The 16,425-nt window shown below is 41.4% G+C and overlaps 1 protein-coding gene across 5 annotated transcripts in view; it reads right to left on the reverse strand.

The window, feature by feature from the left end:
• LOC137623217 (FK506-binding protein 15-like) overlaps positions 1-16,425 on the reverse strand; it is a 176,189-nt gene that overhangs the window by 44,531 nt on the left and 115,233 nt on the right. For 3 of the 5 annotated variants that reach the window (XM_068353933.1, XM_068353934.1, XM_068353932.1), the window contains exon 17: positions 14,650-15,336. In XM_068353933.1, coding sequence (XP_068210034.1) covers positions 14,650-15,336 — 687 coding nt within the window. The remainder of the gene's footprint in view (positions 1-14,649; positions 15,337-16,425) is intronic. The other 2 variants (XM_068353935.1, XM_068353936.1) reach the window with 2 other exon arrangements.

The following is a 16,425-nucleotide window of genomic DNA, read 5'->3' on the forward strand; positions in this document are numbered from 1 at the left end:
AGGCAGGGTACTGTCCCTCCTGCGTTCAGTCAACTTGCGTTTCCAATGGATGCCTCAACTATAGTTCAAATACAGTAGTTGGGGAATCAATATGCTCCCTCTATGGTGGCCTCATTCTAGGGCTTTCCATTCCCCTAAGTTTCTATGTTCCTCTGCTCCCTCCTTGCCCCAGTTTAATAACTTTGAAGTACAGTAGTACCTCAACTTACGAGTTTAATTCATTCAGGAACTAAGCTCGTAAGATGAAATAGTCTTATGTCGAAGCAATTTTCTATATCTATACAAGAAGTACTATAATATATAATGGAGTTTTTATGATAAAAAAAAGTTTTATGAATACTTACCTGGCAGTTTTATATATATATAGCCGAGTCTCTGACTTCCGGCAGAATTTATTCGAAAATCGCTGCAACCGCCTTGTGGTGGTTGTGTGGTTAGGTGGTTAACAACCCTTACAGGGTGGTACCTGGAATCATTCCCGTTTTCTGTTCTCCAGATTATCTTAGCCCGACCTGTCTCCTGAGGGGAGGTGGGTGGGCATTAAAATATATATATAACTGCCAGGTAAGTATTCATAAAACTTTGTTTTATCATAAAAACTCCATTTTTATGAATAGTACTTACCTGGCAGTTTTATATATATATATATATATATATAGCTGATTCACATATTTGGAGGAGGGAAACAGACAGTAAACATCATTGGGGAAACAACAAAAGAGTTGTAGGAGAAAAAAACCTTGATTCCTTACCTGCTAAGGTAGCTGACTTCAAAGGTAACTGCCTCTAGAGTCGCTTTCCCTTAGGAGTGTTCAGCCAGGAGTAGACCTGCTATGCTGCAAACAACTCAATCGAGTCTGTCAAAGGGGTAAGACCAACAACTTGACTAGACTTCAGAAACTACCTTCGCCCCATATAATAAAAACCTGCAACCTTACTAAAACTAACCACCTAACCTTGCAGAAATAGATATAAGCTATCTATCTGGACTGAGGGAACCGTACCACAAGACAAGGTCCCCAGACAACCATAAAAAACACAAACCTTCATACATGTATACAAACTAAGGTTGAGTGGGGGTAGTAACTCCTTTGCCTAATACAGAAGCCGCAGCTACGTATGCGCCCAAGGTATAACACTTGTCATAGTCTACTCTCACCTCTCTGAGGTAATGAGAAGCGAAGACAGAGTTGCTCCTCCAGAACGTTGCGTTCATGATTTGCCTAACTGACATTTTTCTGATATGCCAGTGAGGTAGCAATGGGTCTTACTTCGTGAGCCCGTACTTTCAACAGGGCGAAGTGTTCTTCCTCACATAAGAGGTGGGCTTCCCTAATAGTTTTCCTCAGGAAAAAGGACAAAGCATTCTTTGACAGGGGTTTTGAGGATCCTTCACAGAACACCATAACGAGTTGGATGCACCTCTCACGTTCTTAGTGTGGGCCAAAGAAGCCTTGAGAGCCCTAACTGGGCAGAGGAGCCTTTCCTGCTCCTGACCCACTAGGTTCGTGAGGTTAGGGACCTCAAAGGTCCTAGGCCTAGGTTTCGAAGGGTTCTCGTTCTTGGCGAGAAAGTCGAACCTTAAGGCACAAACCGCTCCATTTTGATTGAAGCCTACACGCTTCTCAATTGCCTGGACCTCGCTGACCCTTTTGGCAGATGCTAGAGTCATACGGAAGAGGGTTTTCTTTGTTACATCTCGAAGAGAGGCTTGCGAGATAAGTTCAAATTTCTTGGAGCACAGAAACTTAAAACACCACATCCAGGTTCCAAGATGGGGGTCTTGATTGTACCTGTTTCGTCATCTCAAAGGACCTAATGAGGTCCTGCAAATCCTTATCTTGAGACAACTCTAGGCCTCTATGCCTAAAGACAGTTGAGAGCATACTCCTGTATCCTTTGATGGTAGATACAGCCAGCTTAGCATCCTGCCTGAGGTACAAAAAAAAAGTCTGCAATCTGGCTCAGAGAGGTAGTGGTCGAGGAAACCTTGTGCCGCCTACACCAAGCTCTAAAGGTCTCCCACTTAGACTGGTAGACTCTTTGTGACAAGATCCTCCTTGCTCTGGCAATAGTTTTCGCTGCTTGTGCCGAAAATCCTCGAGATCTAACAAGCTTCTTGACAGTCTGAAGGCAGTCAGATTGAGAGCGAGGGGATTTCGATGATATCTCTCGAAGTTGGGCTGTCTGAGAAGATCTGGACTTGCCGGGAGTCTTCTTGGGAAGTCCATCAGCATGCCCACCACTTCGGTGAACCATTCCCTTGCAGGCCAGAATGGAGCCACTAGGATCATTCGTCCCGAATCGAGGAGAGCGAATTTCCTGACGACCCGATTGATGATTTTGAACGGGGGAAATGCATACATGTCCATCCCCGTCCAATCCATCAAGAAGGCGTCCAATGCTACCGCTTCCTCGTCCGGGACTAGAGAGCAGTAGTTGGGGATCCTCTTGTTCAAGTTGGAGGCAGAAAGGTCTATTACAGGTCTGCCCCACAACTTCCAGAGGCTCTGACAGACATGCGGGTTAAGAGTCCACTCTGTGGGAAGAACTTGTCCCTTCCTGCTGAGGATGTCTGCCCTGATGTTTTTCTGCCCTTGAACAAACCTCGTCAACAGCCGAGTCCTGTTCTCGCTCGCCAAAAGGAGAGTGAGTTCCCCCTTGTTACCTGATGTACGCGAGAGCTGTTGTGTTGTCTGAATTGATCTCCACAGTCTTCCCTGAACCGAGGTTTTGAAGGCATTTAGCCCTAACAAAATGGCCATCAACTCCTTCCTATTGATATGCCAACTGACCTGACTTCCTTCCCAAATGCCTGAGACCATCTTGTTCCCTTGTGTTGCTCCCCAGCCTGACTCCGACGCGTCTGAGAATAACACTAGGTCGGTGTTCTTCTTGTACAAGGAGATCCCTTCTTCTAACAGAGCTGGGTCCAGCCACCACATCAAAAGATCCTTGATCTCTGTCGGAATGGGAAAAGAAAAGGAGTCCTCCTGGTCTTTCTGTTCCATACCTTAGCAAGGAAGTGTTGCAGAGGCTTAGGTGCAGTCTTCCTAAAGAGACAAACTGCTCTAGGGAGGATAGAGTTCCCAGCAGACTCATCCACTCCTTCGCTGAGCATTCCTGTTTCTTTATAAATTCTTTGACTTTCTCTAGGCACCTGGTCTACCTTTCCTGGGAGGGAGAAGCCCGAAAAAGAACTGAATTCAGAACTATCCCCAAGTAAAGAATAGTCTGATTCGGTTCAGTCCGAGACTTCTCGCTGTTGATGATGAGTCCCAGGTCCTGAGTCATCGTATACGTCTTCTGTAGGTGCTCCAGACATTTTTCTTTCGACTGTGATCGGATCAGCCAGTCGTCCAGATAGAAGGATACCCTTATCCCCTCCTGATGTAACCAGCCTGCCACATTCGCCATTAGCCTGGTGAAAACTTGAGGAGCCGTGCTGAGACCGAAGCAAAGTGCCCTGAATTGAAAGCACTTGACCTGAATCACAAATCTCAGATATTTCCTTGAAGTCAGATGAATGGGACATGAAAATAAGCGTCCTGCAGGTCGGAGAGATACCATCCAGTCGCCTGGACGAACTGCTGCCAGCACAGACTGAGTCGTCTCCATGGAGAACTTTGTTTTCTCCACGAAGGCGTTCAGAGAGCTGACATCTAGGACTGGTCTCCATCCACCCAAGTTCTTGGGAACCAGAAATAGGCGATTGTAAAAGCGTGGGGAGGAAAGGTCCCGGACTGGCTCTATTGCTCCCTTGACCAACATCTGGTCGACTAGCTCCAGAAGAGCCTCTTGTTTCCCCGCATCGGCGTACTGAGCCACTAAGGCTAGGGGAGTGTCTGAGAGAGGAGGCTTCTTTAAAAAGGGGATCTTGTAACCTTCTTTGATGATCGAGAGGGACCAGGTGTCCGCCCCTCTCCTCTTACAAGACTGCCAAAAAACCAGATAGTCTTTCCCCTACTGTTGTCTGGAGGACTTCCATCTCATTTTTTGGATCGGGGCCTAAACGCACCTCTGCTGGTCCTTGGCCCTGACTCTTGTCTTCTCCCCCTGAAATCCGCTCTCGAGGAAGCCCTACTCCGAAAGGGCTGCTGGAACTTCTCTTCCTTCTTCAGAGGAGCAGGAGCAACAGGCAAAGGCTTTCTGGCAGACCGAGATAAAAGGTCCTGAGTAGCCTTCTGTGCCAGAGAAAGGGAGATATCTCTGACCAGAGCTTCGGGAAAGAGATGGTGTTACAGAGGGGCGTAAAGCAGCTCCGACTTCTGGGCAACAGTCACCAATCTAGAGGTGAAGGAGCACAATTGGGCCCTCTTCTTTAAGACCCCTGCTGAGAAAAGGAAAGCCAATTAATTCGCCCCATCCCTTAGAGCTTTGTCCATGCAGGACATGATACTCGTCAGGTCCTTCGTGCCTTCCAGGAGTTCAGTCTTCCTGGCCAAAGTCCTGAGAGACCAGTCCAGGAAGCTAAAAGCCTCGAAAACCCTGAAAATTCCCTTGACGAGGTGATCAAGCTCCGACATGGACCACATCACCATGGCAGAGTTCAGTGCTTGTCTTCTTGCCGAGTCCACAAGAGCAGAGAAGTCACCTTGGGAGGAGGCAGGCACTCCTAGACCCAAAGGTTCCCCTGTCTCATACCACATACCGGCCTTGGAAGCGAGCCGAGATGGTGGGAAAGAAAAGGTGGTCTTGACTTCTTGCCTCCGTTCCTTCATCCAATCACCCACCTCAGCAAGTGCTTTCCTGGCCGAAATTGAAAGTTTCATTTTGATGAAGGCCGAATGCTTCGTAGCCGCCTTCCTGGTGAATTGAGACTGAGGAGAACGAGGTGCCGAAGGTTGAAATTCCTCCCCATAAAGTTCTAAAAGAGAGCGAGATAGAACCTTATAATCACTAGCAGAATCGTTAGGTTTTTCTTCCTCTTCTGATATATCATCGAGGTCCTGATCAAGGTCAACATCTTGAAGAAGTGGGCTGCAAGCAGCCTGGCACCGAGAGCTGTTTGCGTACTGGCGCCGAGCGTAGGTGTCGTCCTGGCGCCGAGCGCTGCTATCATCCTGTCGGCGAGAAGAGGTATCATCCTGATGACGAGAAGCGGTATCGTCCTGATGACGAGAAGCAGTATTTTCCTGATAAGGCAGGCTGCATTCGTCCTGATAATGCAGGCTGTATTCATCTTGCTTCCTAAAACGCGAGGCAGAATTGTCGTGGAGCTTCGAGCGAGAAGCGGAATCGTCCTGGCACCGAGCACGAGAGGCAGTATCGTCCTGGCGCCGCGCCGATGAAGAGGGTGTGCATTATCGTACGGCCGACGAAGTGCGCAGAGGTTTCTTTGGAGTGATACTTCGTTCCCTCTAAGAAGACGATCTCTTAACAGACAAAGAGACATCCTTACAGCTGACGGACTGTGAAGGAGGGCGGCTGAAAGCTTGCACTAGCGATGAAAGCTGTTCCTGCATAACAGCCATGAAAGCTTTAGCAACTTCTGCTGGTTCTCGCGGTTCCGAAGGAGGCAGCTGTTTGGGAGCGCTGGCAGTAGAAGCAGGAAGTTTATCAGGTTTACTGTAACTGGGCTAAGGACTCTCTGTTTCGTCCTCTTAACAGGAACAACAACGAAGTCGTCCTCCGAAGGGTCAGGTTCTCGGCTACTCAAATCGGGAGAGAGAGAGCGAGACTGCACATCCTGGTCCCACCTTCTCTTTGTCGGTCTTGATTCGTATCGCCACTTGCGTCTGGGAGAAGGATCAGGTGAAGACACTAACGTATCCGACACGCCTTTTCTACGTCGGTCAAGAACAGCCTGAGAGGTCGCAACAGGACTGTCTGAAGAGACGACTGACTGAGGATAAGCACCTCTCACCCCCTTTCGACTTTCGATGTACCTTCTCCCTTGGTCCTGGGAGCTTGGTAGAGGTCTAGACCTAGGGTTATGACAGATTCGATCAGCCACTACCTCCACTGCACTTTCACAAGCACTAAAATCACTTTCACTCTTACCTTTAAAGGCTGCAATTTGTGCTTTAATGGCCTCCAACTCAGCAGCCATCCTGGCATACCGAGGGACATCCGTAGGCGTAGATCCTGTAGAAGGGGCAGGAGTTACTACATTCGGGGAAGGAACAACTTTCAAAAAGGTAACAATTAAAGGGTCAATAGATAAATCTAAGCTAGCTTCACTAGCAGACTTTGACTTTGATTTAGCTCTCATAACTCTATCGAGTTCAAGTTTGTGCACATAGCGCTTCATAGCTAACCAATCATCTTCATTTAAACCCTCGCATTCCTTGCACCTATTATTTAGTGCACATTCAAACCCCCTGCAACCCAAACAAACTGTGTGAGGGTCAACCGACACTTTCGGTAACCTCACCTTCCATACATTACTTGCACATACACGAATATAAAGTTTTTCACTCATGATAAACAAAGCAAAAAATACAAAAAATAATAAAACACGATTGCCAAATCCCAACACAGTGTACTTCACCAAACGAAGTCCAAAAGAGCGATGTAGGGAAAGGGATTAAAAAAACTCTTAATGGCGGACCAACGATGTTGTCGATCCGACCGGCAGAGATAATCTGAAGAACAGAAAATGGGAATGATTCCAGGTACCACCCTGTAAGGGTTGTTAACCACCTAACCACACAACCACCACAAGGTGGTTGCCGCAATTTTCGAATAAATTCTCCCGGAAGTCAGACTTAGCTACAGTATATATATATAACTGCCAGGTAAGTACTATTCATAAAAACCTAGTAATACATTCCACCCCAAAAAAAATTTGGAATATATAGTACCCTGAAAATCTGGAAAAACTATGTAAACAATTAATAAAACATAAATTATGAATAAATAAATATTGTTTTAATATAGCACTTAGCTTGGAGACTGACGACTGACGATAGGAGACAAACGCTATGATAGGAGGAAGAGGAGAGAGACTGGTAGCCCAAGCACGTACGTTTGCCGTACACTACACTTATAAAACTTAAGAATTTAACAATGAATTTTAATTTTACTGTGAACACTAATTTATTCTTACTTTTATATTTTTGTATTTTAGGCAGCATTAATGAATTATGCAATTACAAGACACGTGTAACTACGCAATTTATTGAATTACATATGAAAATCACAAAATGATTAACACTATGAATGTAATTTTTCTGATGACTATTTTTTTTTCTTATATGGTTTCTACACATTTGCCATCAGGTTCACCAGCTTCCCTCTTACAAATCTATTCAAACAGATTTGCTTCTACCTACTCTTTAACATCCTACGAAAATGCATAAGCCATACACCATTGAATTTGGCAATTACTCCCCCAGTGTGGGCTTTTTTGGAGTGTTTCTTTTCAATAAAGTCAGAGTTTCTGATAATAGCCCAACATTTCCCTAATTTCCTGTGACGTCATAACCTCTTCACTCAATTGCTGGTGAAATTCAGTTTGTTGTAGCCCCTGTAGCTCCTCTAATTCATCTATTGCCAGCTCTTCTTCATGCTCCTGGATGAGCTCATTTACATTACCCTCATTAACTTGCTGCCCCATCTAATTCAGGCTCTGATTTGAACCCTTTAAAATCTCGTTCCGCGACGACGCATTTCGCCCACAACTTTCTCCAAGACGAGTTCAAAGTCCTGTAAGTCATATCCTGCCCTGCTAACTCTATGATATTAAGACAGGTTACGATATTACTGCACAATATTCTTTCCAGAATTTGCAAAGAGTGAGAGTAGTGTTCTCAGTGACATCAAAACAACGCTTGAACAGATGCTTTGTATACAACTTTTACAAGTTAGAGAAAACTTGTTGGTACATGAGCTGGAGGATAAAGGTGGTGTTTGGGGAGGGAAATACAGGACCTTGATAAAATTAAATTCATTAAGCATATCATTCTCAAGTTCAGGGGAGGAGCAGGAACATTATCAAGGAGGAGGCAGATTATGATCCTCTGAATACTTTATGGCAGCGCGATACACAAGGTTAACCCCTTCCACAAAAAAATTGACAAGTTACCTAAGCATTTGGGTTTGCTCTCCACAGCATCTGTAGCTTCTCTTTTATAATTTTATACACCTTGAAAACAGTGATTCTCGGAATGGTACACGAGCAGGGGTTTAATCTTGCAATTGCCGCTTGCATTCGCACATAATGCCAAGGTCAGGGGGTCTTTCATTGGCTTATGTACTGGTAGTTTCTGCTCCTCTTAGGTGATATAAGTTCTGCAGGGTATTTTTTCCCAAAAAAGTCCTGTTTCATCACAGTTAAAGATTTGTTGTGAAATGTACATATCTTTGTTAATAAGTTCTGTAAACAATTTGACAAAACCATAAGCAGCCTTGCTATCGGCACACACACTGCTTCCCCATGTCTACGTGAATCCCCTTGCATTTCCAAAACTTGAGGAAAAGGCAAAGACAGGATTTGGGGCACCTGGTAGTCATCAGGGATAGAGATGGAAATATATTGCATAGTGATGATGACATTACGGGGACCGACCGCCATGGTGTTTTGACATACCAACTTTCAGATATCAAAAATCGTTTTATTGCTTCTATGTATGCATAAGCATATCATACATGCTCTCCAGAAGTTTCAGCCAATTATTTTTACAAATAAGGAAGATATAGCAGTCTTTAAATGACGACTTCATCCTTACTGCGTTGTTTGCATGACTGAGTTTGACAGAATTGTCTTTGTGTGTTTATTTTTGCATATATATAGCGATTTTTTCACTTATGTTTTGAAATTTCATATGTCTGGCAGAAATGAAAGGCATTGGTAGAGGGTAGTGAACGAAATCTACGTCCAACGAGAACAGCAGCCAGAGATTCCAAAGACGCATAGAAGTTATAATGCACATGTTAGTTTACTTGCAGTTCGTATGTACATTGTGTTTTCACAATGTACTTGGAACTTTATAGCAAGGGCAATGTTACCTAAGGTCATAGAAAGAACAAATAGTCAATTATTTTTTAAAAAAATTAAGATAAAGCGATCTTTAAATGATGACGCCATCCTTATTGCGTTGTCTGCATGACTGAGTTTGACAGATGCCCAACATTGTACCTCTGCTAATGGATCTAGTTGGGGGGCACTTCTACCCGATTTCTCCTCGTAGGTGTTACGAAAGAGCCAAGCACCACACACTCATGTTGTATCTTTGGATTTTCTTTAAATTGTGTCTTACACGCACCCTATGCCCAGACCAACTAGCAAAGACCTGAATGTCTAGATATTGCATCCAGTAATCCAGTAGTAACTCTGAATACGTGCATTTTGATATACAAGCATGAAATTTCAATTCAGTATACAGTAATGCCTCACAACACAAAATTCGTTCGTTCTTGAGTAGCTTTCATAACGTGATTTTTTCCTCGAGTCACATTTTACATGTATATCGCCTAATTCGTTCCAAACCCTACAAAACACCTCATTAAATCTTATAATAAAGTTACAATATAACCATAATGATATACTGTACCGCCAAATACATTTGAACCATTCAATATATCTAAACTAACTGTTAATACCTGTGAATTAAGTAGTTATTAGAACATAATTTAATAATTAGTGGAAAATAATACAATACATACAGTACAATACTGTATTGTACATATACAATATATACAGTACCATATGTACTGTACTATTATAGTTACCCCTACTACAGGCTACAGCTACATTTTCAATAGTGTAAACCCATTTTCTTCTACTTTTTTTAATGGGTGACTATTTTATTCTTGGCCTGGCTGGCAAATCTCTTTTCTCAAGATGAAACATTTTTCACAATGCGAGTCATAAAAATATTCGTATCTCGTTTCTCAGCGTGAAAATTTCGTAAGCTGATTCTTTCGTGGAGAGGTATGACTGTATGAGCATTGTATCAGTCTGAGCAAAATTTTTCCTCTGTATGTGTTATTTTTGTGAACAAGTCAAAATCAGTTAAGCAGTGCCCAGGCAACATATATGCAGTGTTCACGTCATGTTCATGTGATTTTTTCTCCATTTTCACACCATTTTAAAGAAAATGCAAAAACAGCCATCTCTAGAAAAGTTCCTTGTCAAAATTAAAAGTAGGATGAAGTGTAAAAAACACACAACCAAGAGTCCATACAAAATAAGTTAAGTGATTCAGTTTGCAATAATGAATACCATTCAAGAGAGAACTCGCAATATTTTACCTTAAGTTATGGAGGGAGAAGACTATTCTTCCTAACTTTCCTCCAGGGTAAAGTGCAAGTTAATTTGTCAATTCTTTCTATTCTCCTATGAATTATTAATTTGCATTTATTTCTTAAGTTAGAGGTTTTAATTTGGTCTTTTATATAACATTACAAACCTTTAAAAAATGAGTGTATATGTGTATTTATGGATATGTGGAATGCAGAATCAATTCCCTTTATTTCTTATGGGAAGAATTAATTTAGTTTACATGCATTTTGAGTTACGAGCTTGGCCCCAAATTGGATTAAACTCTTATACAGAGGTACTAACGTATTACCGAAAAATGCCAATGGGGAAGCAATTTTTCTCACATTGAGAGTTTTAGGAATGGAGAGAGGATAAGCTGTTTTCATGAGGGAATCATTAGAACACTAATAACCACTTTAGAAAGGGACTTGTTGGTCTGAGTATTTTGAAATCAATTGCCTTCTGAAGGTGTGGATTTCATCAGATATGATTGTAAAGTAGACAGGACGGAGATTACTATCTCCAAAAGAAAAAGCTGTATATATAAAGAGGGTCCCCTCTTTGAAGATTTTCTTTTTGGACAAAAATAGTAGACATGGAGTCAGAATCTGGAGACAGCCAAGTGATGGCGAGGAACTCCTTTTCGCTACACAATGGTGCAAGTTCACAGACTCTTGCTCCCGAGGCTAAGACTATCAGAAATATAGCCTTCTGGGGTAACAGTCAGAAAAAAAGAGAATTACCTATTTCGGCCAATAATTTAAGCACTCTCAGGTGATCAGCACACTGAATGGGTTTGTAAAGATGGCTGCTGTAAAGCAAAGGACAGTAATGTTATGACACCTGTCCAAGTCGAAAGCCATGTTAAAAACTCACTTGAGAGGTTTTCCCAATGTATGACAAGACTGTTGATGGCTTAAGCTTCTTCTAAGAAGTGGACCAGAGAAGGAGCCAGGAAGTCTGGGTTTATCTGGCAAGGAGACCTATAGCCAAGGAAGGCCATCTAGGTTTTCCAGTCAGACTGTTATTGTCTTGAGACCTCTTACAACACATCAAATATGTCACATGTATGTTGAAAACTACAATTTTATCAAATTTTTATTTTTTCCTAGCTATAAAAACCCGAATCATTTAATGGAGGTTACTACTGATCATGTATTCTACGACTAGTTCAACCAAAATTTTAGTTGGTTGCATCATGCTTCATGCTTGGTAAACAGTGCATGCACAAGGAACAAGCAGGAGGTTGCTCACTGCATCACTTCACAACACTCATGTGGTCAAAGAATTGTGGTGCCTTTGGTAAATGACTCAGGTTTGTTTCATCACCATCATCTCCTCCTACGCCTATCGACGCATAAAGACTGTTAGATTTCGCCAGTCGTATCTATCTTGAGCTTTTAAACCAATACTTCTCCATTCATCGTGTCCTACTTCATGTTTCATAATCCTCAGCCATGTAAGCCTGGGTCTTTCAACTCTTATAGTGCCTTGTGGAGCCCAGTTGAAAGTTTGGTGAGCTAATCTCTCTTCGGGAGTGCGAAGACCTTGCTCAAACTATCTCCATCTACCTCTCACTGATATCATCCACAAGGTTTGTATAGCTAATAAAAATACCAACTATATCGAATTTGTAGTTTATTCCTACCTGGATACAAACTTCCGAATCATTTAATGGGGAGTCTTCCTTAGGAGGGAAGAAGTCTCTGTAAAGTTAAGAGGTATACCCTTCCTCTCTGGAAGATCTAATTACTATAAGAAATAGCATGAGATCAACCAAGAATCATATAGGATAGTTTAGCCTGCTTGAAAAGAGGTAAGGCTAAACTTCAGATTCTTAAGAGATAAAGACTTCTTTGATCTAGTTACTAGTAACAATATTAAAAGATTAAGGAGAACCACTAGGGAATATTGTAGCCAGCTCATACGAGGCTAGGCTGATCATTCAGTTCCCTAAAGGTAATCTTTGCCAGGGGTGAAGTAATATGAACCTCAAGTGTTACATGAACAAGAGAGCAATTTAGTATGACAATAAATACTAAATAGATTGAAACACCTACTTGCTTTGGGGTGAAAAATCTCAGGGCAGACTTCGTGTAAAGGGGATTATTTTTTTTCCATGGTATTCCTAGCCCGAAGAATGGGAGTAAAGAATCTTGTGGCTGGAACACTGGCCTGCTTCCCGTGAGGCTGCCAGTCATTTCCTCATAGTCCTAGTACCACGGCACCCAATGAAAGATGTCCACAAACTTAATTGTGCCTTTTCAAGATAATTATCCAACGTTGTGTTTCTTACTATCCACCAGCTGAGGATTTTAATAAAGCGTGGTCTTGCAATGCTTCCCCTGAGGGTATATAGGTTTTTATTTTGTTTCTTTTCCCCAAAGGCAACGGTTTGCCTGAATGCCTTGCATCAGGGTGTGCATATCACATGCTCGAGGGAGGGTCCCTAGCAACTCATCCCTTGAGGGTATATATAGATTCTTATTTAATTGCTCTTCACTGCGGGAGATGGGGCTCTTCAATGAATTACATCAGGACATGCAAAATGCTCACTAACAACGCAGCTCAGAGGCAATGTAATCAAGCAGTATGTTGAACATCAAGGTTGGGGCAGGTCCATCTAAATCATATGCTCGAGGGGGGATACCCTAGCGATGCTTATCCTGAGAATGCAAAGGATCTTCTGACATATGATATGATCGTATAGAAATGGAATCCACGACAACCCTCTTCCGGAACAGATAGAGCCTTCAACCCAACATGGGATGGGAGCAATCTGTCCCAGCTATTGTTCTATCAGAAAGTTGCACTGCTTTATGGAACAGATCATCTAGCTGCTTGTGGGGTTCGAAATTGTTTGAGAGACCATTTCCTGAGTTTGCCTGGGGTAAACTATCCTGAGACTGGATCATTCTCGAGTCAGAGGCAGGGGCAGGCAGTAATCTCGATGTCTAGGCATTGGAGGGGTGAGGGGCCAATTTCTACTGACCCCATCCCTAATGCTACTAGGTTTAAAGTTGGTTCTCTGTTCACAGGGATTCAGTGTTCCAGATGGAGAACTTATTTTTGGCCAATGGAAAAGGTTCTCAGTCTCTGTGTAGGCCGAGGTGTCAGAGAATTAAACATTCCTGAGTTTTGAGACAAGGTCATGAAAGTTGTTGACGGAGTGTACTAAACATTCTCAGACTCTGGGAGGTGAACTCACCCAGTTATGGTATCAATTCTACAGATCTGACTCTTATACTAAAAGGAGAATGAGATCGTAATCATCCCCGATATAAAACAGAGTTAAAACTCAAAAAAGGTATAGAGACAAATTACTCTAAAACCTAAATACTCTCAAACTGTTATGAGAGTTGGATATGTAATAGCATCATACACCAGTAAGCTTAAACAACTATGAACTACATCTGCCCATAATCTTACCCATAAAGATCAAGACAGGCTAGGCTAACAATTACTGTAAATGAAAGCAATATAAATATTTCATATGAAGTGAAGAGGTGATAAAATTCAAAAATTAAACACTTCCCATGCTGTCATGAAAAAGCACAGTATTAACATTATCAAAACAATTGATCGGAAGCAAATAAATATAAAACACACATACATTATCACTGTCACTATGAATAGTAGATAGCCAAATCAGAAGTTAATTAATTGTACTTAACTTGAAATGCGATGTATAAAATTTCAAAAAATTGTACTTAAAAACAATGTTTCACTATCAGTGACAAAAAGAAAGATGGTGGCTAGGAGCAATTGCCCAAGTAGTATTGTCCTCAGAATTAGCATTGGTTCTCCGTGATGACGTGCCATCGGTTGCCAGACTAATTTCACCACTGGAAATTTTCTGAAGAGTTCAAAAGACCCTGAAACTGTGGTTCTCCCTTACAGTGTATGAGTCTGCACTTTGCACATTGGTACACTGGCCATAGAGCAAGGAAAACAGTATTTCTTTGGTATTTTATACCATATTGGATTCCTTGTTCTAGCTTTTCACAAGAAAGTTCTTTAGAACCACACAATATCCTAACCTCAAAAATCCTAAAAGAATCTTGGAATATGCTCCTAGAAGTTATATCATACTAAGAAGAACTAACCCACGTTTTTGACTAAATAGTCCAGAAACTAAATAATCCATAGATTTTGACAACCATGAAAATTTACCTATGCACCAGAGTTTTTCATTTCTATTTTATTCTTCAAAGTATTATAATGCAGACGTTGATATTTAATTGGGGGCAACCAGACTGTTTTATGTTAAAAGGACCTTACAAGTAGCATTCCCTTTGAACATGAAGCATTCCATCTAGCCTACCACACCCACATGCACATCAAGTAAAGAAAGCACCACCCAAAAATGTTAATGACAAAACACCAATAACTCAAAAATGCTAAGTACACTGTTGTTCTTCTAATGATGCACCATCACTTACCCTATCCAAGGACGAGTCTCTTGAACTATCCGATTTTTCATTGGGTTCTGTCCCAACTTCTGTGCTCTGCATATCGATGACGGGGGTCCTTAGGGCCACGCTTTGGATTGTCTGAGGAGAGGGAGCTCTACCCACTTCTGAAATTTTCTGGCTTAAGCCAGCTGATACATTTTTTTCAGTATCACTGTCCAAGCTAACTGTATTAACTGACTTCTCACAGTCATAACTAACGCTATCACTACTGCTAACTGAATTTTTGGGGGAGAACTGTCTATCACTGGCATCAGTGTACTCTCCTTCTGAAGAACTAAAATCTGTCCGGTTTTCTAAATCTTCTGTTTCTGCTTCCCTATTATAATCACTTTCAGGTATACAGTCCCTATCCACCTCTCCTCCAATATCTTTCAGTTTTTCTTTATGTATAACCTTATCACTGTTGTCTAAATGAACAGTTTGTTCCCAATCTCTATCACTCTTACTTTCAACAGGATTAGCATTATCTACAGAGTTATATGATGAACCTGAAATGATTTCAGACAACTTGGGACCATGGACTGCTTGTACATTACCTACATTACAAACACCATTACCTCGCTCTGGTACACTAGATGTAGTTTCTGATTCTGGAGACTTTTCTTCTGCACTACTACTCTTATCTATGTCTTCGAGTAACTGCAAAGTTGTATCCTGAAAGCATGAAATTAACTAGTAAGCAAAATTGCAAAATTATTACATTATCAAATCATGTTAACAATGGGGAGCTATAGCTCCCATAACATGAGCACTTTCCTTTCAAACTCACTAATCTTGGTAACCATGATAATTTAGCCACATCCCAATCTACTTGAATGTGCTGATACCCAAATCTATTACAATGAAACATAATCCACAACCCTGGATTTTGAAAGGACTATTGCTTATGAGCAGGGAAAAGATTATACAATAGCACAAATCTCTTAAAAAGTCAGTCAGACAAAGTACCAAAATAAAAGATAAAACGGGCATTACAAAGTAAGGGTACCAGAGAGACTTATCCCATTAGTGATGTAAACCTGGATACTGAAAAAAACACATAGTAAAAGTAAGTACAGTATCAAGAAGGTTCCAACAAATATAGCACTTAAAAGTATCTAATGTAAACTGATGAAAAAAAAAGCATACAATGGTAGCATACAGTGTGACATAAGGGAAGGTCAAAAAGAAGGAAACACGATGGTAGAATCAAGATGTACAAAGAAAAATTGAAAAGAAGTCTTCAACTCTGCAGACAACAGGCAGCGAAAAGGATAAAAATGCATAAAATTCAGAGGATTGAGATTATATTGAATGTTATAAGGGCAAAGAAGCCCAGCTAGGAATTGATTCAGAATTTTCTAAGATTTGGGGTAGAATTACCACTCACCACTTGCTCAGATCATACTGCTGTTAAGATATAATTTTTCTTGCAATTGTTAGATAATTGATGAAATACACTTATTGACAAGCTTTATACATATCCCTTATATTCCTTATGGATACTAATTCCTCAAAAATGAATTTAGTCAGGAAAGCTAATAATGCTATGAAACTTAAGTTTACAACAAACTGGAAAGAAAGTTGAAATTGTTGGGTCGTCTTCTTGGCACAACAGAATAAGTGTCTATAGTGGGTTGAGAAAGGCCAACTAAGAGGATGTGGGTGTTCTTTTCAGAATTATAAGCTAATGCATCTAACGATTAAGGAGTTTAATTTAGTTTGGTTTGATTTTTTATTTTAAATCTAGGCCATGTGGCTAGA

Source organism: Palaemon carinicauda, chromosome 30 (genome assembly GCF_036898095.1).
Source record: "Palaemon carinicauda isolate YSFRI2023 chromosome 30, ASM3689809v2, whole genome shotgun sequence".
Lineage (NCBI taxonomy): Eukaryota > Metazoa > Arthropoda > Malacostraca > Decapoda > Palaemonidae > Palaemon > Palaemon carinicauda.